This window comes from Saccopteryx bilineata, chromosome 2 (genome assembly GCF_036850765.1).
Source record: "Saccopteryx bilineata isolate mSacBil1 chromosome 2, mSacBil1_pri_phased_curated, whole genome shotgun sequence".
NCBI lineage: Eukaryota > Metazoa > Chordata > Mammalia > Chiroptera > Emballonuridae > Saccopteryx > Saccopteryx bilineata.
Window position 1 is genome coordinate 215157950 of NC_089491.1, and position 27013 is coordinate 215184962.

Below are 27013 nucleotides of genomic sequence, written 5' to 3' on the forward strand. Positions count from 1 at the left end.
AAAGTTATAAGCATTGGAGATGAAAGAGAAATGTGTTTATTTATAGTGACTTGTTTATGTAGACAGTCTATCAAAAATGTCCATAATTAATAACGAAACTCAGCATGATAATTATATATCATTTTACCATTAGAAATCAGTATTTTACATATACCAAGAATAAGCTATTTCAAAACAAAATGAAAATAAAAATTCCACTTACAATAACAAAAAAATTCTGAGGTAATTAGTACTAAATCAGCAAATACAGTCTATGTATTATTTCCCTGGTGAAAATTTCAAAACATTATTGAATCACATAAAATACTGTCTAAATTAATAGGAAGTTATACCAATCAGTTGGGAAACTCAATATCACATATATATTATTTCTCACACAATTACAGTACTCTATAAATTAAAAAAATGTCAATTAAAATCCCAAGGAAATTCTTAGAGGTTAACAAGCCAGTCCTAAAGTTTCTGGAAGAAAAACAGGCTCTAAGTAGCCAATACAATTTTGGGGAAAAAAGCAAATATGGAGTTAGTGGTGGTGCTTGCTCTAATAGATGCTTTATAAAGTTATACTAATTAATATAATGCATTAGAGGCATAACAATAGGAAAATAGACCAATAAAACAAATAATACAGAAATAGAACCATTAAAAATATAAAATTGATATGTAACAGATATGGTATTATAAATCAGGAGGAACAAATGGACTATTAAAATAATACAATGTGGGGACAAGTGGTCATCTATATGGAAAAAGGTAAAATTGGATCCCTATCTCACACCATACGCAAATAAATTTCTTTAGAATTAAATATGAGAAACAAAACTTTTAGTCCTTTATAAGAACATATAGAAAAGCATCCTATGATTTGTAGTAAGAAAGGATAAACAAGACATAAATTGTGACTACACAAAAGTTTTAAAATTCTGTTCAACAACAGACACAATATAACAAACTAAAGAGACAAGTCACAGGCCTGGAGACAGTACTTGCAATCCACATAATCTACAAAGAATTGATAAAACTGATAAATTCTTAAGTAATAAAAGTACTTATAAACTCTTTGGCATCTTTTATTTGTTGGATGTTATTCACAACATTTAGCAATAGAAATCTACAAATTTAGAGTTACCATGAAGCACAACAACAAAAACCCGAAATACTGAAATAACCCAAATCTTTTGTATTTGTAAGAAAACAACAAAAACTACAATAAAAAATAACTAAAAGGTCTACATTTTTTTTTAAATTAAAAATTCTTCAGATCTGGACTTGTGGTTGCTGCTATATTCTCATCAAACAGTTTTCCACGGCATGTGCAAAAGTCCCAATCATCTGGATTTATGGCTCTTCAAAGACCTGGCTGTTTCATGCAGAGAAAATGACAACTAATATGAGATTTAAGAAGCAAGCAAGTTCAGGCCCTGGCCGGTTGGCTCAGCGGTAGAGCGTCGGCCTAGCGTGCGGAGGACCCGGGTTCGATTCCCGGCCAGGGCACATAGGAGAAGCGCCCATTTGCTTCTCCACCCCTCCGCCGCGCTTTCCTCTCTGTCTCTCTCTTCCCCTCCCGCAGCCGGGGCTCCATTGGAGCAAAGATGGCCCGGGCGCTGGGGATGGCTCCTTGGCCTCTGCCCCAGGCGCTAGAGTGGCTCTGGTCGCAACATGGCGACGCCCAGGATGGGCAGAGCATCGCCCCCTGGTGGACAGAGCGTCGCCCCCTGGTGGGCGTGCCGGGTGGATCCCGGTCGGGCGCATGCGGGAGTCTGTCTGACTGTCTCTCCCTGTTTCCAGCTTCAGAAAAATGCAAAAAAAAAAAAAAAAAAAAAAAAAAAAAAGAAGCAAGCAAGTTCAAAGTCAAACAGTCCCCAGAATTCAGTGCCAGAGATAATGAAGATAAATGTTGATCTCAGGCATCTCATTTTCCTATGACCAATGGAATCTAGCAGACTGCCTTCTACACTCCAGGATAACATCTCTTACATTATTTTAGATAGAGCTAATGACTAAAAGATAAAGGCAAGATATCAAAACACAGATGAACTAAGTCATGGGTTAAATAAAGGTGTTAAAATAAAATTAAGTTACTCTTCAAGGAATGATTAATACACTCTAAAACTAGTAGTATACTTGATTATCTTAATAGGATCAAAATTACCCAGATAACCTAGAAAAAACAATTCAGGATTTGTATGTATTTTTTGAAACGACTATTTAAGTGAGTTCAAGAAAGAAATGCAACGTTAGTAAGGTGACTTATACAAACTCATAGGGACTAAAAGTTTGCAATCCAGCTAGAGAGATCACACACACACACACACACACACACACACACACGTCATGTAAAATAATCACTAATGAAATTGGGGATCAAATAAGCAGACCTGAGTGAAAAGTGACAACAATGACTTCTTGTCACTTTCTGAGGACTATGCAGGGTTTAAGGAATGGGTGAGTCCTGCCAATGGGAGGAAGAGAAGAAGGTTGTTTCCAGAGGAAGTCAGGCCTGAGAGCGATGGGAAGGCCAAGCTGAGCTGAGCATGTGCAGAGCAAGAGCCAACAGCAGTTTAGTGTTGCCATACGACGATGGAAGCGGTTGGGGGTGGAAGAAAAACTAGGACGTCTGGAGTTGGGGTGTGGGGTGTTGAGCTGTGAGGACAGGCACTGGAAACACCAAGATGAGCATTCAGTATTTATTCTTGTTTTCTTTTTTTTTTTTCTTCCTCCCAGATATGCATTTTGAGGGCAGTAGGAAGCCCCTGAAAGCTTCATAGACAAGAACTGAAATGATGTTTAACTTTAAGGGACATAATGATCTGAGTGGTAATAAGCATGACTCATAGCCATTCTTGTGTGTTGTTTTTTTTAAACAGATTACATACACATCAGCTTATTATGTCTTTCCTAAAGAAAAGTCCTATTTTTCAAAAGAACTGGTTTCAGGTGAAACCTCACTATTCCACTGTAACTAGTGTTCTAGTTTAACTCTCATGTGAGTTTCCATTGAGGGCAAACACAGAACTCTGCATTGTATTCTAGAGCCCAAGTGTGTGATTATGTTTATCTTCCCCTTAAAAACATTCCGGTGTAATTCCAAATATTACAGTCACTCTCTTTAAAAAGAAAAAAAAAAAGGAACTGTGTTGTGTTGTGCCTGTCTAGATACATTGGTAGTTTTATGTTTTAAAATATAGGTTCTACTGTTACTCAGGTATGATGAGGCCAATACAAAAGGGGATGACTACCACTGAAAATAAAGTCTCTTGCCAAGTTTCCAATGCAGTGCATGGGGAAGCACTGACGTTGGTCAGGAAAAGAGAGCAAGAAGAAAACATGGATAAAAACTCTTTATTGTGGTTTGTGAGGGAGTGAATGAGTGAGACAGGGTAAAGTGGATAAATGGGTTTAGGATTGACTAGTTTGGAGAACTTGGGTGGGCTTTGGAATATAGGAGCTGTCTCTCCTTAGCGGTCTAATACTTGGCCTTGGTGTGAGTAGAGCACATGGGTAGTGATCTGGAGAAAAGAGGTAGTTGGGGGTATGGAGTTTGAGTGGTTGGTTTGTAATGGAAAGATATGTCTGTAAGCCAGTCATTTGCTACCTCTAAGAACTGGCTCACCCTGGTAGGGGCAGTCTCCCTAGGATTGGTAAGGTCTCTGATGTCAAATTATCAAATAAGACAATATTAAAGGCATGATTATTATAGTCTACTTATGAACTATCTTGATCTTAAAAAAATATATGGGACTGCATGAAATGATTATTATGCTTCACTTTAGTTTTAAGTTTCTATGGTCATATTAATGAGCTTTGTTTTATCTTTGAACCAGTCATTTCTTACAATCAAGTATTTAATAAAAAATACTTTTCTATATTAACTAAAAGATGTTGTAAGGGATTAATTTTCAACATGATGGTTACAAGTACTACATATACACAGAGTAATAAAACCATTGAGACTGTCATAGATACATTGCATTTCTGCTTACAAAATCCTGTACTTCCTATACCGGGGTCTTTCCTAGGTGGGATGCCCAGGAGGATGCAAAAAATTCCCCAAGTTAATACACTATAGCAAACATTTAAAATGAAGACTTTATGTCATTAAGAATCTGGATAAAATTAAAGAGACCTCCCCACTCCTAGATATTTATCTGCCACTGGCCCCCAGTGGAGATTTCAAGGCAGAGGCAAGATCAGATTTCTTCTTTACTGTAGGGCTAAAGCATGGACAAGTCACATTACCTGGGACATTCTCTCCCGGTGTTTGGCCTCCAGCCTCTCTTTGGCTTTCTGGAAATGGGCATGTTCATTCTCATCTCCAGGTGTCTCGAGATACTTGTCAATAGCATCAGGGGTGCTGGCCGCTGTTGTAGGAACTATAAAGTAGAAGGGAAGAGGTTTGAGAAGAGAAACTGAATATCCAGTCATTTTAAAGAAAGACGTATTTTCTGTTTACTCCAGAACAGGGTTTAGTACAGAAGCACATACAACACATTAATATTCTTTAAGCTTAGAATGCCACGAGAGATGCTCTGGTTTCTCTTCAGATCATATAAATCTTTTGCCTTTTAATAGAATGCCACGAGACACTTCCTAGCTAAGTACGATTGTGTGTTACCCCTTTCAAGGATCGGGTAAAGGAAAATCTTGATGAGTCCACTTTGTAATTATAGTATTATATTTAAAAGTCTTTGCAAAACAATCAGGCAGAGAGCAAAAACAGTTGGTGTTTAATACAGAAATGCTGTCTTAAATTCCTACACTTTGCTACATTAATTTTTGTTCTCTTGAAAGTAAATGATGATATCATTAATATCACACCTTAGATTCCTATGAAAATCAAAGAAATCTCAAAATTAGCACATTGTGAAATAATTGCACCTCAGAATAAAGGTAAATCCTACATTGTGTATTTTAGATAGCTTGATTACAAGCCATCTTTTCTGAGAAAAATTTCCACATACTACCAAAAAACTCAAAAAGTCAATAAATGCATTTTTGAAATCACAAAAGAACTTTTTTGCTTCAACAGATGTGGCCATAATCAACCAATTCATTCGACCAGGTGTCAAAAAAGTGATTTCTACTTTGAATTCCACAATACTTCTGAGCAATATTACTGAATTACAACATAGACTACTGTATTATATGGAAACATAAATAGCCATAAAATTAAAGTGTATTATAAAACAATAATGTCTTAATTCACAAACCAAGTGAATTGTAATGCCTATACAAGCAGTTTTCCAAAAGATCAGTAGTGACTAATGAGAATTCAGAGTATTTATGATCTTATTTTTTTTTAATGAAAAGAAAAGTGATTTTGATTTAAAGAAAAAGCCACATCAAACAAAAAAAATCAATTCGGTGTTTGTACTATGTTCCCAGGTCAAGTCAATTTGTTTTTTATTCAAAAGATAATTCAAGTATCACTAATATTCTAAGTATTCTTCTTCACTAATTATCTCTAATTACTGGACTATTATACATATTTGAGATACACTATCCCAAAGAAGACTTGAATGAGAAGAATTTATGGCTATGTCATTTTAAAACTAAGATAAACTAAATTCTAAGATAAATATTTCTTTCTATACATGCTTCAAAAAAAAATCTGGGATGTTAACAATCCAATGGCCCCAACATCTGTAGCAAAACCAGAGGCTTTTTTGCTCATTAATGAAATATTATCTTTAATTTTAAAGAGAAACATTCATTTTGATCTCTTCTATTTCAATCAGTGATTAATAATTATTTTTTAAAAAAATAAAAGCAGTTTAGAAATCGATTCAGGCTTTCAAGGGGAAGGAAGACATAGGACATATTCCTGGAACTTTTGTTCAATACTTGTGCATCCATTCCTTCCACCCCCAACCAGGGATTTTTAGTCAGTTGGTCTTGGATTGGCACAAAGCATATATGTTGAAAAACATCAGCCCCCCCAGTTTCTGTGTAGTAACCAAGGGAGAGAATATTTCAGTAGCAAAAGGGAGAAGAAAGGAAGAAGCCTTGAGCTTCGTAATTAAGTACAGCTTGATTTCTGTCTTAGTAAGGCTGTGACCCAGGGCAATAACGTAGGTGTTCTGTGCTCCAGTTTCCTTATCCATCAAACCAGCGCACAATGTTGGGACAATGCTATCCACATCATGTGTTAGTCACCCTGCAGAAAGGTGACTTCTTGTAGCACACTTCCTTCCTCCTTCACTTACTACATCTTAACTCAAAATTCAGAGCTGATGCCACCATAGAAAAATGAGCTACTTTTATTTCAAATTCACTGAAAATGAATTACACACAGAATCATGAAATATTTTTTACAAGGAAAATATGGATTTTTCTTTAAAAATTTATTGATTTATTTGAAAGGAGAGGGGAGGGAGAGAAGACAGAGAACCACTGATTTGTTGTTCCACTTATTTGTGCATTTCTCTGTTACTCCTTGTATGTGCCCTGACTGTGAATAAAACCCGCAACTCTGGTGTTTTGAGATGATGCTCTGACTTAGCAACCTAGCCAGGGCCTGGATTTTGTTTTTTTGTCTAAAAAGTCTTCAGTATAACTCGCTGAATTTCAGTATAAAAGGCTGAATTTATTAAAAATGAGTTCTTAATTTTAAAATAATTTTCTATTTTTTTTGAGTCTCAAATCTTTGATACATCTCAAATCTTTTCTTTAATTATTTTTATTTATTTATTCATTTTCAAGAAGAGAAAGAGAGAGAGAGAGAGAAAGAAAGAGAGAAATGGAGGAGGAGCAGGAAGTATCAACTCCTATATGTGCCTTGACCGGGCAAAACCCAGGGTTTTGAACTGGCAACCTCAGTGTTCCAGGTCAACACATGATCCACTGTGCCACCACTGGTCAGGCAATAGTTTTCTATTTTATATCTATTTTGTAAAAAAATAAAATCAAACGTAAATGTTTTCCTGCAGAAACTCGAGCCAATTCACTATGCAAGTTCTTTTAACTTAATCATTTGCCAACATACAATAGAAATACTATTTAAAGTTCTTTTGGCATAGTATAGTCTGGCAGAATGACAAAATCAGACAAATCATAGTTTACCTTCTGAATAAATAAAAATGTTGGGGGTTATATTCCCTGATCAGGATAGTCACAGGCTGTGTGTTGACCATGCCATGGCATTTTCTCGGGGAAAAAAGTTACTACTTATGTAGAAAGTTTCTTCAACTCCAATGTTTTGCATATATTGTCTATTGTTACAAATAGGAGGAAACACTGAAAAAATGAGCTCATTATCCCAAGCTGAAATAGAACTTCACGTTATTTTTTTTTTATTTTTTCTGAAGCTGGAAACAGGGAGGCAGTCAGACAGACTCCCGCATGCACCCAACTGGGATCCACCCAGCATGTCCACCAAGGGGTGATGCTCTGCCCATCTGGGGCGTTGCTCTGCTGCAACCAGAGTCATTCTAGTGCCTGAGGCAGAGGCCACAGAGCCATCCTCAGCGCCCAGGCCAACTTTGCTCCAGTGGAGCCTTGGCTGTGGGAGAGGAAGAGAGAGACAGAGAGGAAGGAGAGGGGAGGAGTGGAGAAGCAGATGGGCGCTTCTCCTGTGTGCCCTGGCTGGGAATCGAACCTGGGACTCCTGCATGCCAGGCTGATGCTCTACCACTGAGCCAACCAGCCAGGGCCGAACTTCACGATATTAAGAATAAAATAATAATGAAGAAATGAGCATGTGAAATACATTTAACAAGATTAAGTATATTTTGAGTATTAAACCTTTATTAAGTACCTGGAAATAAATGCAAAGACTGGGTTACATATGTATCCCATTTAATGAAGAACTATTTTTATTTGAGTGAATATTTGTGGGTGACCGGTATTCCTCCAGGTGAGGGAAAGTAAGGGAAAAGCTGTCTCTCTGAATCCTTAATTCAAACGTCTTAGCCCCTAGCCACTCAACCTAACAATCCGTCTCACCTAGTGAAGTTTTCTTGTGTTCACAGCAACCAACATACCAGATCCCTATCCAGTCAAGAAGAGAACAATGGCACATCTCGATATTTTAAATAAAGTTAGTACTTCATTATCGCTACCCTGCAGCTGGTGAGGAGGAAGGCGAGAACATTTTAAGGAGGGTTTGTACAGAGAGCTCATCTTCTATTTCTCTAATATCCCTCCATCCTGAAGACACTGTCATACCAAGACTGGCTGCTGCCATTGTGTGAAGCACATGTAGACAAGAAACAGCACAACAGGGAGGTGGCAGGGGCTGAAACACTAGTGCCCTATGTCTTAACCCTTTCAAGGTGCTTCCTTTGGGAAAGAAAAGGCTCAAGGAGTATCAGAGAAATGGGGAGCTGTGAATCAGTCGCTTTGGTCACTTAAACAACTTAGAAAGCACAAAAAAACCCCTAACTTGAGGAGGGTTTGTTTGTTTGTTTATTTATTGTTTTTAAACTTCCACAAAGCAGTTTACACTGTTCAAACACCTCTGAGGCTCCCTCAGTATTGTGTGATATGGGCTCAAATATCCAAGTTGGCCAGATAATAAAGCCTCCCTTCATTAGTATCTACTGTGCCAGACATTAGACACATGCAGGAAGAAGAAAAATTGCCCTATTACATATACTGTACAGAGGGGAAATACTATCATTTAACATACTCATTCACATCCCCAGACACACATGAATAAATCTGAATTTAGGATTAGGCAAACCATCAAAAGGCTATAAAGTTAATATTTAGAGTAGTGAAGGCTAATCCATCGACATGTCTAGGGCACTGGAAACGGTTTGTTTTGGTTAATGAACAACATGAATAGGCCAAAAATGTGCTTTGTTATGACATCTGTCGGCCTATTTTCTAAGCTGTTCCTGCTCTGTGTGCTAGTTGATAAATGACCTCCAACCAATGTTCAGCAGAAGTAGGATTATGAAACAGGGCTCAAGAGAAAAATTGCAAAAATCCTGAATCTGAATAATCTTTTAGTCCTTGGCCCCTGCTCAAATACGCTCATTCACACCTTGTGCAAGGTACCTTTCCAAAGAAAACTAGATTTAAAACTCAGGGTTGCCTGCCCAGTGGTAGAGGCAAGGCTAGCAGCCATTCCTCGAGCAGGCTCCTCCTGCAAGGGCAGGGCGAAAGCCCGGAAACAGGCAGAGACCCGAAGCTGAGCAAAGGTGCTCGCCAGTGCCCTCAGGACCAAGCATAACATCACATATCACATACAGGGGCGGAGCAAAGGCCAAGGCCACCAATGCTTTTACACCCGAGCGCGTGATCACAGCCAGTCCCGTGAAGAGAAAATGCGGAGGCAGAGAAATACAACACAAATAAACCAAGAGAAATCCCCAGAAAAGGACCTAAGTGAATCAGATATAACCAAATTACCAGATGCAGAGTTTAAAATAACGATTGTTAGGATGCTCAAAGATATTAGAACAACCAAAGATGGCCATTACAAAAACCTAAATAAAGAGATAACAAATATAAAAAAGGACATTGAAATAATAAAACAGAATCAGTCAGAAATGACAAATACAATATCTGAAATAAAGAATACAATGGAAGGAATAAAAAGCAGAATGGATGAAGGAGAGAATTGAATCAGCGAGTTAGAGGACATGATAAATAAAGGCACAAAAGCAGAGCAGAAAAAAGAAGAGACTCAAAAAGTCTGAGGAAACTCTAAGAGAGCTCTGTGACAACATGAAGAGAAACAACATCCGCATTATAGGGGTTCCTGAAGAAGAGAAAGAACAAGGGATAGAGACTTTGTTCAAACAAATCATAGCAGAAAACTTCCCCCAATTAAGGCAGGAAAACATTTCACATGTTCAGGAAGCACAGAGAACTCCATTAAGGAGAAACCCAAAGAAACCAACACCAAGACACATCATAATTAAAATATCAAAGCTAAGTGATAAAGAGAAAATATTAAAAACTGCTAGAGAAAAAAAGACTATCACCTAAAAAGCAGCCCCCATAAGGATGACTTCTGACTTCTCAACAGAAACACTTGAGGCCAGAAGGGAATGGCAAGAAATATTCAAAGTAATGCAGAACAAGAACCTACAACCAAGACTACTTTATCCAGCAAGGCTATCATTTAAAATTGAAGGAGAAATAAAAAGCTTTACAGACAAAAAAAAACCTCAAGGAATTCACTGCAACCAAACCAAGGCTGCAAGAAATGCTAAAGGACCTATTGTAAACAGATCAAAGGAAAAAAAGAATATAACAAAAGAGGAATATAGTTTTAAAGAAAAAAAAAAGGCAATAAAAAATTACATATCAGTAATAACCTTAAATGTTAATGGATTAAATGATCCGATCAAGAGACATAGGGTAGCTGCGTGGATAAGAAAACAGGACCCATACACATGCTGTCTACAAGAGACACACCTTAAATCAAAAGATGCACACAGACTGAAGATAAAAGGATGGAAAAAATATTTCACGCAAATGGAAACGAAAAAAAAGTTGGGGTAGCAATACTTATATCAGACAAAATGGACTTCAAAACAAAGACCATAGTTAGAGATAAAGAAGGTCACTACATAATGATAAAGGGAGCAATCCAAAAGGAAGATATAACCATTATAAATATCTACGCACCTAATATAGGAGCACCTAAATATATAAAGCAGACTTTCATGGACTTAAAGGGCGAGATCAACAGCAATACTATAACTGTAGGGGATTTCAATACCCCATTAACATCATTAGATAGATCCTCAAGAAAGAAAATTAACAAAGAAACAGCAGACTTAAAGGACATATTAGATCAACTTGATTTAATAGATATCTTCAGAACCTTTCACCCAAAAACAGCAGCATATACATTCTTTTCAAGCGCTCATGGTACATTCTCTAGAATAGACCACATGTTAGGGCACAAAAGTGGTCTCAAAAAATTTAAGAAGATTGAAATCATATCGAGCACATTCTCTGATCACAATGGCATTAAACTAGAAATCAACCACAATAGAAAAATTGAAAAACATTTAAACACTTGGAAACTAAATAGCATGTTATTAAATAACGAATGGGTTAACACTGAGATCAAAGAAGAAATTACAAAATTCCTAGAAACAAACGATAATGAGCATACATCAACTCAAAATTTATGGGACACAGCAAAAGCAGTCCTGAGAGGGAAGTTTATAGCATTACAGGCATACCTCAAGAAGCTAGAAAAAGCTCAAATAAACAACTTAACCCTGCATCTAAAAGAACTAGAAAAAGAACAGCAAGTAAATCCCAGAGCTAGTAGAAGGAAGGAATTAATAAAGATCAGAGCAGAAATAAATGACATAGAGGCTAAAGAAACAATACAGAGGATCAATGAAACCAGGAGCTGGTTCTTTGAAAAGGTAAACAAGATCGAAGAACCTTTAACGGGACTCATCAAGAAAAAAAGAGAGAGGACTCAAATAAATAAAATTAGAAACAAGAGTGGAGAAATAACAACTGACACAACAGAAATACAAAATATTGTAAGAAAATACTATGAAGAACTGTACGCCAAAAAACTAGACAACCTAGATGAAATGGACAAATTCCTTGAATCATATAATCTTCCAAAAATCAATCTGGAAGAATCAGAAAACCTAAACAGACCAATTTCAGCAAAAGAGATTGAAACAGCTATCAAAAAACTCCCAAAAAAGAAAAGTCCTGGGCCTGATGGCTTCACAAGTGAATTCTACCAAATATTCAAAGAAGAAATAACTCCTATCCTTCTCAAGCTATTTCAAAAAATTCAAGAGGAAGGAAGACTTCCAAACTCCTTTTATGAGGCGAGCATAATTCTGATTCCAAAACTAGGCAAAGACAACACAAAAAAAGAAAATTATAGGCCAATATCCCTGATGAACTTAGGGATCCTCAACAAAATATTAGCAAACCAGGTCCAGCAATATATGAAAAAAATCATACACCATGATCAAGTGGGATTTATTCTTGGGAGGCAAGGCTGGTACAATATTCGCAAATCAATCAATGTGATTCATCACATAAACAAAAGAAAGGAGAAAAACCACATGATAATTTCAATAGATGCAGAAAAAAGCATTTGATAAAATCCAGCACCCATTCATGATCAAAACTCTCAGCAAAGTGGGAATACAAGGAACATACCTCAACATGATAAAGGCCATCTATGACAAACCCACAGACAACATCATACTCAATGGGCAAAAATTAAAAGCAATCCCCTTAAGATCAGGAATAAGGCAGGGCTGCCCCCTTTCACCACTCTTATTCAACGTAGTTCTGGAAGTCCTAGCCGCAGCAATCAGACAAGAAAAAGAAATAAAAGGCATCCAAATTGGAAAAGAAGAAGTAAAAGTATCATTGTTTGCAGATGATATGATATTGTACATAGAAAACCCTAAAGTCTCAGTCAAAAAACTACTAGACCTGATAAATGAATTCAGCAAGGTGGCAGGATATAAAATCAATACTCAGAAATCAGAGGCATTTTTATACACTAATAATGAACTATCAGAAAGAGAAATCAAGGAATCAATCCCCTTTACCATTGCAAACAAAAAAATAAAGTACCTAGGAATAAATCTATCCAAGGAGATTAAAGACTTGTACTCAGAAAATTATAAAACATTGATAAAAGAAATCAGGGAAGATACGAATAAGTGGAGGCATATACCGTGCTCATGGTTAGGAAGAATAAACATCATTAAAATGTCTATATTACCCAAAGCAATTTATAAATTCAATGCAATACCGATTAAAATACCAATGACTTACTTCAAAGATAGAGAACACATATTCCAAAAATTTATATGGAACCAAAAGAGAACACGAATAGCCTCAGCAATCTTGAAAAGGAAGAATAAAGCAGGAGGGATCACACTTCCGGATATCAAGTTATATTATAAGGCCATTGTACTCAAAACAGCATGGTACTGGCATAAGAACAGGCACATAGATCAATGGAACAGAACGGAGAACCCAGAAATAAACCCACAGCTCTATGGACAACTGATATTTGACAAAGGAGGTAAGAAAATACAATGGAGTAAAGATAGCCTCTTCAACAAATGGTGTTGGGAAAATTGGACAGCTACCTGCAAAAAAATGAAACTAGACCACCAACTTACACCACTCACAAAAATAAACTCAAAATGGATAAAAGACTTAAATGTAAGCCGTGAAACCATAAGCATCTTAGAAGAAAACATAGGCAGTAAGCTCTCTGACATCTCTCGCAGCAATATATTTGCTGATTTGTCTCCACAGGCAAATGAAATAAAAGACAGGATAAACAAATGGGACTTTATCAAACTAAAAAGCTTCTGCACAGCTACAGACAATATGAACAGAATAAAAAGACAAACTACACAATGGGAGAATATATTAGACATAGCGTCTGATAAGGGTTAATAACCAAAATTTATAAAGAACTTGTAAAACTTAATACCAGAAAGACAAACAATCCAATCCAAAAATGGGCAAAAGAAATGAATAGACACTTCTCCAAAGAGGACACACAGATGGACAAAAGGCATATGAAAAAATGTTCAACATCACTAATGATTAGAGAAATGCAAATTAAAACCACAATGAGATATCATCTTACACCAGTCAGAATGGCGCTCATCAATAAAACAACACAGAATAAGTGCTGGCGAGGATGTGGAGAAAAGGGAGCCCTCCTGCATTGCTGGTGGGAATGCAGACTGGTGCAGCCACTGTGGAAAACAGTATGGAGATTCCTCAAGAAATTAAAAATCGAACTGCCTTTTGACCCAGCTATACCGCTGTTAGGAATATACCCCAAGAACACCATAGCACTGTTTGTAAAGAAGAAATGCACCCCCGTGTTTATGGCAGCATTGTTCACAATAGCAAAGATCTGGAAACAGCCCAAGTGTCCATCAGAGGACGAGTGGATTAAAAAGCTTTGGTATATATATACTATGGAATACTACTCAGCCATAAGAAATGATGACATAGGATCTTTTACAACAACATGGATGAGCCTTGATAACATTATACTGAGCAAAAGAAGTAAATCAGAAAAAACTAAGAACTAGATCATTCCATACATAGGTGGGACATAAAGATGAGACTCAAAGACATGGACAACAGGGTTGGGGTTACAGGGTGGGGGGAGGAGAGGGAGGGTCGTGGGAGAGGGGAGGGGCACAAAGGTCATGGCTTTTCAGCATTTGCCATATTCCCCCTTTAATCTATAGACAGACAGCAAATATTTACTTATGGTGTTTCAACTATAAAGACTGCTGTCTTAGGGACAAATGCTCATGAACTATTTCAGCAGTTCCTCCTTCTTCAAATAAAACAAACAAACAAACAAAAAAACTCAGGGTTAAGCATTTTTTTTTTTATCGTAAAAGAAACATTTATTCATTGCAACAATAATACACTATAGTATGATAAATGCATAATAAAAACATTTTTAATATTTTACATTGTAATTATGCTTACATGCTATTTGTCAAATAAGTTTGTAAATATGATATATATATGTGCTTGCTTATAGTTTGCATTGGGTGTGGGGGGACAGGCTGTAAGCAGGCAGGGTTGTTATAGCCTTAGTTTTAAGACTAAGCCTTTCCCATCCTTGACTGTTGCATGATGTGAGGTGGTGCTCTATCATGAGGAATCCCATTATGCCTCAGATAAGTGACTTTGTATCAGAGACTTCCTTGTTTGTATATTGGATTAAAGGTTTTAGCCCTGGCCAGTTGGCTTAGCGGTAGAGCGTCAGCCTGGCGTGCGGGGACCCGGGTTCGATTCCCGGCCAGGGCACATAGGAGAAGCGCCCATTTGCTTCTCCACCCCCTCCCCTCCTTCCTCTCTCTCTCTTCCCCTCCAGCAGCCAAGGCTCCATTGGAGTAAAGATGGCCCGGGCGCTGGGGATGGATCCTTGGCCTCTGCCCCAGGCGCTAGAGTGGCTCTGGTCTCGGCAGAGCGACCCCCCGGAGGGGCAGAGCATCTCCCCCTGGTGGGCAGAGCATTGCCCCTGGTGGGCGTGCCAGGTGGATCCCGGTCGGGCGCATGCGGGAGTCTGTCTGACTGTCTCACTCCGTTTCCAGCTTCAGAAAAATACAAAAAAAAAAAAAAAAAAAAAAAAAGGTTTTGATTTCTACACTATAAAATGGGCAGAGGAGCCCATGCTGGAGAAGAGCAGAGAAAGATCACAGGTCACGTGGAGGAGAGAAGCAGCCAAGATGGCGGAGCGCCGAAGGAGAAGCCAACCCGTGCAGAGTTTGTACAGAGAGAAGGAGATGGGGAACAGAGGTGAACAAGGCCGGGAGGTACAAACCTCTGATCCTAAGAACATTCGGACAAGTCAGCGGCTTTGGGAGCCCTGAATGGAAAGGGAAGTGTTTTCCCACTGTGTGTATTTCTTGCCTGCGGGTGCAAGCTAGGATCAAAGGTAATGGCACACCAGTTCTTGGCTTTGTTGCCTCACTACCATCTGTTCGAATCCAATGAGAACCCGCACAGGCCAGGCGGTTGTGATGGTGGCCGCGGCCACCTGCCTTACACATGCCTATTAATTTTTAATAATAATTGTAAGAAAAAAGTACTTATTTGGATACAAATACATCACATCACATGCAATGGATCGACTGCATCAATTGAATACGGACATCTACAGATTAGTCTTTTTTTTTTTTTTTTTGTATTTTTCTGAAGCTGGAAACGGAGAGAGACAGTCAGACAGACTCCCGCATGCGCCCGACCGGGATCTACCCAGCACGCCCACCAGGGGCGACTCTCTGCCCACCAGGGGGCGATGCTCTGCCCCTTGGGGGGGGTCGCTCTGCCGCGACCAGAGCCACTCCAGCGCCTGGGGCAGAGGCCAAGGAGCCATCCCCAGCGCCCGGGCCATCTTTGCTCCAATGGAGCCTTGGCTGCGGGAGGGGAAGAGAGAGACAGAAAGGAAGGGCGGGGTGGAGAAGCAAATGGGCTTCTCCTATGTGCCCTGGCCGGGAATCGAACCCGGGTCCCCCGCACGCCAGGCTGACGCTCTACCGCTGAGCCAACCTGCCAGGGCCAGATTAGTCTTCTGTAAAGCCAGTAGCCAGAGCCACCATAATCACAGCCGCCTGGCCCATGCAGGTTCACATTGGACTCGGACAGTCGGTAAAGAAACAACAAAGCCAAGAACTGGTGGGCCATCACCTTCAATCCTAGCTTGCACCCGGCGGGCAAGTAAAAACACACACAGGGCTCCAAAACCCGCTCATTCAGTGCTCACAAAGCCACTGACCTATCCGAGTTTCCCAGAATCAAAGGTTTCCAGCTCACCAGCCTCATTCACCTGTGTTCCCCATCCCCTTCCTTCTCCCTGCACAAACTCCTCACAGACCGGCCTCCCACTCAATACTTCGCCATCTTGGCTGCTTCTCCTGGCCTCCTCCACGTGGCCCCCTCTCCCTCCCCTCCCCTCCTCCCCGCTCTCTCCTCTAATAATAATCTCAGGAACCAAGGGGGTTAAGCATTTTTAGCTCTAGGTTTTGACCTCTGGCTGCCAAATCCTAAGCAGCACTCCCACTATCATATATAGAAGTTTTTAACTTTCAGATGACCTTCTTATTTGTTTTCTTAGTCTCTTATCAGCCCTGTAGAATATGGTAGGGTATATACCTTTTTATACTGAGCATGGATGGCTACACATAATACCAAACAAAATAAAATACAACAGAAAACCAGTTCCAACTCACAGCACATTACTGCCTGAATGTAAACATTCTGCTTCCAAACACTCAGTAGAATTCTGGGTGAGAAATGCTTTTGATATAAGTCTCGCCCCTTTTTCTTTTTTGCAAACCCGGAGGTCAGAGGTATCTCAGGTGTAGCCTTGCTGCCTTGAGAGAGCATGCTCATCCCTCTATTCCTCCAAATAATACCACAGCTTCTACTTTATGGGAGGCACAGGGAAGAAACCAACAGACTAACAAAGACCCTTGTCCCTGTGAAGAAACAACCACTTCAAAACAATAATTTACATTGTTAAAATATGATCTGTATCATGGAGAAATTCAGGGCTGAGAAGAATCTGGAGTGCAGGGGGGAGGCCTGGAGGAAGGGAGAGACCTCAGCAGTAAGGAGCGGCCAGGCCCGGTCTCTTTGAGAAGGTGACATTTACACAGGGAGCTGAAGCCCCACTTTCCAGTTACCCACTGCATGAACGTGGCAGGCAGATGAAGGCACTAGCACAAAGGCTCTAAGAGGTGAGTGTGCCTGGAAAATTCCAGGAGAAGCAAGGTCATTGTGGCCAGAGTTGAAGAAGGGAGAGAAGGGTGAGAGGCAGAATGAATGTGGGGGACAAGAACTAATGCAGGCTGTTATGAGGAGGGGAAATGTGATAGGTTGTACTTGAAAGGGTCACTCTGCTAAGGGACAAAGCGGAAGGAAGGAGATCTTGAAAGAGTAAAGACAAGGATGAGATAGATGGCTTGGAAAAGTAGCAATGAGGTGGTGAGGGCAGGTACCCACCCAGCACACAGAGGGGAAGGATCAAATTCACTTCTCTTACCACCAAGTGCTGTTATCTAAACCATAGGTAACCAGATACATAGGGAGATCATGTTTTCACATATGTGTGAGGGTTTGTTTCCAATTAAAAAATGATGCACTGAGGCTTGTCACAACACTTTCGCTTCACATTGTAATCTCTTCCTAGTACCTGCCAGGGCTCGATTTTTTTTTTTTTTTTTTTTTTTTGGTGCGGGTGAGGAGAAACAGATTTGCTTTCAGTTTATTAATGAACCTTGGTGCTGCACCCAATGTTCCAGTCACAAAATACTCTGCCATCACATGGAACACAATGCCAACGACACATTTCCATTTTGGTGTTTCCTCTGAGAAAACGCAATAAGGGAGGAGGTTACTCCAAAGTAAGGTGAAAACTGGTGTTATCCATGGAATGCAGTAGAAATCACTCTCCTTGCCTGTTTGGAGGGCCTCTGTATCAAGCACACCATCAAATTAGACCGTCCCTGCACCAAATACTCATGTTAGTGCTGATTTTATAATCATTGCATTGTACTCCATTTCATAGTCATACTAAAGACAGCAGAACGTGGAGTCCAAAACTAGAGACATAATGAAAAATGACCCCAATCATTTCGATATTGTTTTGTTTCCTCAGCCTCTATTCTAGGGTGACATAATTTTATAGTCATAATGAGGGTCAGGATGTTAAAACAGGAATAATCCCACCTTCAAACAGTAACCACTCTGACCACCTACACTTGGCTACCAGGCAAATGTTTCCCTTAATAGAGGCAATAAATGGCATTTAGTCAATATATTCACATTGGATTCTTACAAGAAAATTTGGTTAGTCTTTTTCTGTCAGCAGAAAGGCAATGTATTACCTCCATAGCATTGACGAGAGAAAATAAAAGTAAATTAAGACCTGTATAAGTCATTGCCTTATCACTGAAAATGCTATTTTACACATAGCTCTAGCAATTCTGTCACTTGAAATGGCTATAATTTGTATGAGAGGTGGCAATGAGGATAATTTATATATAGGTGAAATGTAAACATGTAAAATTGAATCTCAAAACATGGCAGAGCTTTGCAGACCGCCACCTCAACTTTCGTTTTTAAAGGGGCTCCATTTCTCTAATTCCTAAACAGCTAAAATCCCTAACACATGTGAAACTGAACTATCTATCACCACCACCAAGTCCAAGTTAGGGGAACCATTTATAATGTAAAAGCGGGTTGAGATCTTTATATGTGGTATATACTCTCTACAAAAAGGAACAAAGGCACTTTCCCAACATGCCCTTGTATCATTAGTTCATAGTCAGTGCGACCATAGTTGGCAGCCTACCAATGCATCATGTGGACATAAGGTAATAAAAATGTAATCAATGCTGTGTTTACTATATACTCTAGCCAAACTGCATTTCTTTTTTGTCTTATGGACACAGACTGACATGGGCGTTTTATCAAATATGTGAAATGAATGTGAAAGAATGAATGCTGGTGTTATTTTTATTAATACATACATCCTATTTACATAATGCATTACAATTCAGAAGTATCCTCAAGACTGAATAAAAAAAACCTCAAAACCACCACATGAAGCAATACTAATAACTGGCGTTTAGACTTTTTAAACCTTTGTTTAATTTTTTTTCTTTTTCTTTTTTTAACAGACAGAGAGTCAGAGAGAGGGATAGACAGGGACAGACAGACAGGAAGGGAGAGAGATGAGAAGCATCAATCATCAGTTTTTCGTTGCAACACCTTAGCTGTTCATTGATTGCTTTCTCATATGTGCCTTGAACGCGGGCCTTCAGCAGACCAAGTAACCCCTTGCTCAAGCCAGAGACCTTGGGTCCAAGCTGGTGAGCTTTGCTCAAAACAGATGAGCCCGCGCTCAAGCTGGAGACCTTGGGGTCTTGAACCTGGGTCCTCGGCATCCCAGTCCCGATGCTCTATCCACTGCACCACCACCTGGTCAGGCAACCTTTGGCTAATTTTTCTATTTTTAAATCTTTTTTGTCAATTTGTTGGAAACAATTTTCCACTTCATTAATGGTGGATCATAAAGGAATGAACTGTCACAGTTGCTCAACATTCAATGGACGAGTTCAAAAAGTCAAAATCTTCTATTTTTATAGAAATAGTAGCTGTAAAAGCCAGATGGAACTATTAACCTCTGCGGCGGTCTTAAGGATACAATCAATTTCATTTTATTCCAGCCTTTGACCACAAGCTTTCCCTCCACTTGTATATTTTACTTCATACTGTTACTTAATTCCATCCCATTCCTGGGTATCATCACATCAATGTAACTGTCAAGTTATTGAAAGCAGCGTATTTGGTTTACCTTGCTGATGTCCTTTAAAATACCTACCTCACCATCAGCACATCCTGGGCTCAAAAGTAACAGCTTTATTAAACTAGGGGTTAGCCTGCTGGTGTCTTTTGTAAATAATGTTTTACCGGACTCAGCCATATCTATTCATTTATCAGTTGCCTGTGACTGCTTTCATGCTACAACTGCTGAGTTGAATACTTGTAATAGAGACCATATGGCCTAAAAAATCCCTAAAATATTGACTATCTGGCCTTTTAAAGAAAATTTTTTGCTAATTCTTTATTAAACTGCTTACTCTTTGGAAATAGCTAAAGAATAGAGCACATATATAATGAGCATTTCTTTTACTGTTCTAAGTAAATGAGCTTTTCTATTTTCATTTAATGCTGGTTTATTGAACAAATCAATTATTTTCAATGTTAGGGTTTCTCATCATGGTAGTTGGAGGAAAAGGTCATTCTTTTTTATCCTGATCATTTCAGGACACCAAAGATGCAGCTTCTCATACTTATTAATGTAACCGGATTTACTGGCACTGATGTGATATAATTTAATGCACCACCACATCTTTTAGTGCTTTCACTTTTTAAAATAATGCTTAGCAGTTTTATAAAAATATCATAGCTTTGTTAGTGCTAGGGAATGTGGTAATAGAAACTAAGAGTTGCTATTTTGCAATGGGAAGAACAAGTACAGTGTGATTAAGAACAGTGGCTCAAGTCTGGCCAAAGACTAAATGGCCTTGACATTATGACAGGACAGGACAACTCTGGGCTAGGGTGGCACAGTCCATTCAAAGGCCACACAGCAAGTTATCTACAGTTTGCAAACTGTGTGCCTCTGAGGCAACAACTAAGAACTTGGGGTGGTGGCGTGGCCTGTGTGACTAGTCTAATCTATCTGGGCCATTTGGATATATGTAGTCCTCAATCTTTACCCCTTCCTCAATCCTTCATGAGGCCAGATCTACCCCTGTACAGAGACTCTATGGCCATAAACATGATCCCAAGCTACATCCTAGATGTCACATAACCTGCGTAAACAAGGCTATGTGGCACCTCTCCAGACAGCCATTCTTAGCATGTGCTGGGACTCGGTGAAATGAGGAAGACACAGAGAAAAGACAGGCCGGTCTTTGAAGAACATGCACTTTCACCCCAGGGGTCTGTTGGTTTTATTCTCTGCTTCCCAACCAGTGCTTCTCTTAAGAGTAGGAAAACTATGAAGCCTCTAACAAACGCCACAGTCAGAACAGCAACTTCTGCCTTAACTTGCAAATATCGTGAGGTACGATAGTGGTCTCACACATTCGATTTCATAAACATCTGCTGAGACCTGGAGGCCTTCTGACATTCCAGCACTTCAACTTGCCTTCTAGTTTACGAAAAGTATACATGTTTACATCAGTCTAGTTATGTCTCTGAATCATATGGGGGTACATTAGACTAGAGGTTCTCAACTGGGAGGATGATTTTGCCCCCTACCCCCATTAAGGGCACGTTTGGCAAAGTCTAGAGGTCTTTTTAGTCACCGCAGCTGAGGTGCTGTTACTGGAATCCAGTGGGTGGAGGCCAGGGAGGCTGCTCACCATCCTCTATGCACCCACAGCACTGAAGTATCTGACCCAAGTGTCAACAGTGTTGAGGCTGAGACCTTGCTTTCCATGCTGCTTACAGCACGGCTCGTCACAAGGAAAGGAGCAAGATGAGTCACTTTTTGTCATTCTCTTTGGTCAGATCCCTTGGTGCAGTCAGCTGAGTAAAAATTGGCAGAATGCTCTTGATGAGTTTAAATGCCATTAAGTAGTCAGTCTGTTCACCATTTGATGGGGAGAATACTACAATGAAAAGGATCCTACTGTCATTTGAAATGAACTAATCAGTCAATATTTATGTAGTAATGTTACTGTTCACAAATATTGCTCTGGACAGACTGAATGTGAAATGTTTGTACTGTTCTAAACCCAAATGGGCAGACCCGAAAGAAAGTAAGGTCAGGAACAGTTTGGGTCTCACAAGATTCTTTGTCCCAAATGGAAAAGGGATTTTTAAAAGGATTCAAATCTGAAAGTTTATGCGTAAAATGAAAGCTCTTAGCCTCACATCTCTATCCTTTCTATCAATAATTTAGAGTCTTACCGATGATAACATCCCATCCTAATTCAGTGTCCCTTAAAATTGCAATGTTTGAACTGTTTTTATGACAAAGATTTAAAATCTAGAAATAGCTAATTATAATAATGCTCAACAGGAAAATCTTTGTATTTATAATGTAGACCATCACACATTTTCTCTAACATGTGTAATCTTCCATCAGTTTAACTGAAGAGCTTTTTCTATCTCACTTCCCATTTATTATCTGACTAAAAGTAACTCAGACTGAGGAATCTGTAAAATTAAGCACCTTTGTGACAAGAGCTACCCTGCAGTTAGGCTGGGTAGGGAGTCCTAGGTGGTGAAGGTGCGAAGTGCAGGTCCAAGGGGCCATATCAAAGGGGCTTGGTTATCTTTGTAGTTCTGGCTCAATTCTCCAACTCCAGCCGGCTGCCTGCATCTGACCTCCACATGATCATGACCTTTTTCAATTCAAATGTGCAGCTTTGCTATAAATAAAACAGTATAGCGGTACTGGCTATAAATAACTAGAAATTATATGTTTTCCCCAGTCTGGTTGTACTAACACTGCAAAACCCTCACTTGCTGTGACTGCAGAGTCTTTGTAGGTAGATAAAAAAAAATCTAACTGCCGCCCTGCACAGATAGCTTGGTTGGTTCGAGCACCATCCTGATGCGCAGAGGTTGCAGGTTCAATCCCAGGTCAGGGCACATACAAGAGCAGATTGATGCTTCTGTTTCTATCTTCCTCCTTCTCTAAAATCAATCAAAAATAAATTAAAAAAAAAATCTAACTGCCAAAATCACACTTCATCCTCTTAGAATGAAAAAGTCAGGATTCGAATACCCTGTAAAAAGACAGAGCAAATTTCTGGGAAAAAGAAAATTACAGAAGATTTTCAATGTCTGTTTGGAAGAGTTGAGGATGCAAGTACTTCAAGAAAATAAATTTATCAAATGATAATGTTCATTTCCATTAATTAATGAAAATGGGAAAATAAAATGCTTATATGCTAAAATAATATACAATAGAACTTAAAGTAAAAATAATTATTGTTTTGTAATTATTTATAAGGGTGTAATTATTTGTAACGGTGGGAAAGACATTTAGTTCACTGAGGTGTGCTATATTCATGGCATTTATAAAAAAATGTTTTTGCTATTTCTTATCCACTTTCTACTATTTTCTGTATTCTTAAAATGAGCTTCTGAACTTCAAATATATTTTTTTCTAATCTAAAAAACAGTGTCAGTACCAAATACTTGGCCATTTGGGGTATGGAGCATAGCCATAATATCATTTAGGTTTCAAACTTGGTCCTGTCATTTTGATGGCTGGGGAAAAGTCACTAAACTCTAAAAGCCTCATTTGCTCATGTGCACAAAGAAAATAAGGAAAATACCCACAGAGTGTTCTTAAAGAAAATAAATGATCCATGAAAATGCCTCATAAAATCCAACAGGCCATACAGATGAATGTACTATCAATCCTACAGTATAATATCTACAGTTTTCCCTAATCCTTCTATGTCTACTCCCTTCCAATCTTCTTAGAAAGAATACTTTTACACAATCATAGGAAATATGTTTATTGTGGTACTAAAAACCACATCCTTCAAAAGTTATACATCATTTGAATCTTATGAAAGCTATTAAAAAACTCTTCTATGATAATATCTTTTGTAAATTACACATTTCTCTAACTTTAATTTATCTTTTATAAACTAAGATAACTGGCTTCATAGATTTTGAAACTGGATTTTTTTAGGATAATATAGAAAAATGATAATTTTCTGGGGAAAAGATAGAGAGAGGTGAAAGAAAGTAAAGGAGGAAATAAATGGTGGTAGAATGAAACTTGACTTTGAGTGGTGAGCACACAATAAAATATATAGATTATGTATAATAGAATGGTTCACCTGAAACCTATAATTTTATTAACCAATATCACCCCAATAAACAAACAAATATGCTAATGTTCATTATATCTAAGCTACAGCTGAAAGTGTGTGCCTTCTTCCAGCAACTACAATTATCAATAGTATCCCTCCCTAGCCTAACGCTGGGTAAATTCATTTCTAGATAGAATACAAATTTAAAAATGAGTCATTGTGAGTCTGACACCACATTTTTAAACCAACCTAGACTGATACACCAGTTGCAGTAATCACAAAGCACAGACACTGTACAGCAGGTTGATATACCTCTTTAGAGGAAGCTCTTGATCTATATCTTAATGATAATGTCCCACTAGTGTGCATTCAGAGACAGGCAACAGAGATGGCTCTGAATTTTACAGGTGACCTTTCATTTCCTACAGCATGACAGCTGTCTTACAACACACACCACTGAAGCCAGTGCACATATAGTAGTGGTAGTACTTATAGTTATGCAATGCATGCACATTAAATATTTCTTTCTGGGAAACAAGTCACATAAAAATATAGCCTCTTGTTAAACTGTTGCATTGGTAAGCTTTAGGAAATATCAATAAAACAGGGATGCCAAGTAAAACACAACAGTAATGTTGTATATACTATATTTTATAGAACTATGCTAGCTAAAAAGGAAACTGATTGAAAATAGAAGCAGCTTAGTCAATGTCCTTAACCAGATAGCTGAAGTTATCTGGCATAATCATACATAATTACAAGCAAAGTCATGGAAATAGACATCTTATTAAAAGATAGGTAGGTATGCAAGAAACACAGAACCATGCAAGACTTAGGTGACAATGCTGGACTTAAAATCCAGCCATGCAATGTACTCCTCCCCTTTGCCCCTCCCATCAAGTGAATTACAACGTACGTTTAACAGGATCTTGGGGAAGAGGCTCCATGGTAGTCTTGAGTAAACTTTGGGACACTATGGAAAAAAAAAAAAAATAACTAAAAACAAAAATAAAAACATGGGAATGATGGCTGAAACTCACTCACATGATTCCACTGCCCAAAGAAAACAAAAACAAAACAAGATCATGGAATTAAAAACAAAAACTAAACAAATATCTTGGGTTTTGGCTCCAGCATGGAACCAAAGTCAACATATAAACATAGATATCGCTGTCCAATAACATATCAGAACACCATATATTTTGTCTTTCAGTAGCCTGTTGATGGATTTCTCATTCCCATCCTCTCTCCTTAGGACTGAGCATCACCAATTTCATTCCATCCATTCTCTACGGCAGGGGTCCCCAAACTACGGCCCACAGGCCGCATGCGGCCCCCTGAGGCCATTTATCTGGCCCCCACTGCACTTCCGGAAGGGGCACCTCTTTCATTGGTGGTCAGTGAGAGGAGCATAGTTCCCATTGAAATACTGGTCAGTTTGTGGATTTAAATTTACTTGTTCTTTATTTTAAATATTGTATTTGTTCCCGTTTTGTTTTTTTATTTTAAAATAAAATATGTGCAGTGTACATAGGGATTTGTTCATAGTTTTTTTATAGTCCGGCCCTCCAGTGGTAAAAAGTTTGGGGACCGCTGCTCTACGGTATCTTTATCATTTCATCCGTTCACAGGGCAGCCTCTGGCTCTGGCTATTTTCCTAAGTTTTACTCTTCACTTATCTGTCTACCTCTCCAAGTGACCTTCAGCCTCTCCTGTTTGCTTTCTTTTTTTTGTATTTTTCTGAAGCTGGAAATGGGGAGAGACAGTCAGACAGACTCCCGCATGTGCCCGACCGGGATCCACCCGGCACGCCCACCAGGGGGCGACGCTCTGCCCACCAGGGGGCGATGCTCTGCCCCTCCGGGGCGTCTCTCTGCCACGACCAGAGCCACTCTAGCGCCTGGGGCAGAGGCCAAGGAGCCATCCCCAGCGCCCGGGCCATCTTTGCTCCAATGGAGCCTTGGCTGCGGGAGGGGAAGAGAGAGACAGAGAGGAAGGAGGGGGGCGGGTGGAGAAGCAAATGGGCGCTTCTCCTGTGTGCCCTGGCCAGGAATCAAACCCGGATCTCCCGCACGCCAGGCTGACGCTCTACCGCTGAGCCAACCGGCCAGGGCCTCCTGTTTGCTTTCTTGATAAATTACTCTGTAATCCACTTCCCCTGAAACTAAGAACTGCCTGGCTTATCCATTATATCTTTGTTGGGAAAAGGAACCTTTTGTAAATCTCAGCAAAATGTGTGCCATCCAGAGGTTCCATCTGACCTGTAGTCCTTGCTACCAGTTTCCAGACTGAATCAAACTGATCCAATGAAAGGGTATGTGTAGGGGCTGCAGTAGGGGTTTTTATTGGGGGGGAGTGTTTCTAAGTCTTTAGGCAAATCCATTTTTGTTAATAACTTCTAAAAACCCTCTTTCTTATACATTATATGTATACCTGTTTATACAAAAAAAAAAAAAATCCACTTCAGGGAAAATGTTGGAAATTTGTCACAAAATCTCCTCAGCCGCTAAACCAGTTAGAATGACTTTAACAAAGGCTCTTTGTTCAAGAGACTCCAGGCAACAGAATCCCCCATTGTGTTCCCTGTTACCTGACCTAATTAACTTCTTTGTTTGAAACTGAAGAAAGTAGTTTTTGAGCTAGAAGCTGCAATCATCCAATCAGAGCCAGAAAAGATGTCCTTGGGGTTACCAGTTTCTATAACTGTTCTCACCCAGGACAGAAGTGGAGTCATCTCCAACACAAGAGACCAACAGGAACTTTTCCATCAGATTCCACTTGGATACTGGGCTTCATAATAGAAGGTCTAAATTAGTGCAGGTCCTGTTTTTGTTTAGCTTAATCTTATGATCGTCCAGGAAAACCATTTATATAATCCCTGTAAATCCCAGGCAGGAAATGGTGACTGTCACCATCACAAACACAAGGGAGAAAAGGCTGGAGTCTCTCAAACAAAACAACAAGCATTAAACTTAATATTTAATTTATCAAGTTGAGTTATTATTTCTTGAGTAGTCAAAATTTCCTACCCACGAACATTAAATAAATATAATACAATTGGGAATTTAACATGGAAACCTGCTAAGAACAGAAGTCCCACAGGTCTGGTGCATGACTCCCAGAAGTTTCAACTCATGTTTAAGTCATTATGACTTCATTTATTTATCCCCCTGAGTTTTGAAAGGCTTCAGGTTCAA

At 39.2% G+C, this 27013-nt stretch overlaps 1 protein-coding gene across 6 annotated transcripts in view; it reads right to left on the minus strand.

Annotated features, from left to right (window-relative positions):
• APP (amyloid beta precursor protein) overlaps positions 1-27013 on the minus strand; it is a 323882-nt gene that overhangs the window by 83301 nt on the left and 213568 nt on the right. For 4 of the 6 annotated variants that reach the window (XM_066259113.1, XM_066259112.1, XM_066259111.1 and 1 more), the window contains one exon: positions 4240-4373. In XM_066259113.1, coding sequence (XP_066115210.1) covers positions 4240-4373 — 134 coding nt within the window. Of the gene's footprint in view, positions 1-4239; positions 4374-24732; positions 24790-27013 lie in introns of all 6 variants that reach the window. The other 2 variants (XM_066259109.1, XM_066259108.1) reach the window with 1 other exon arrangement.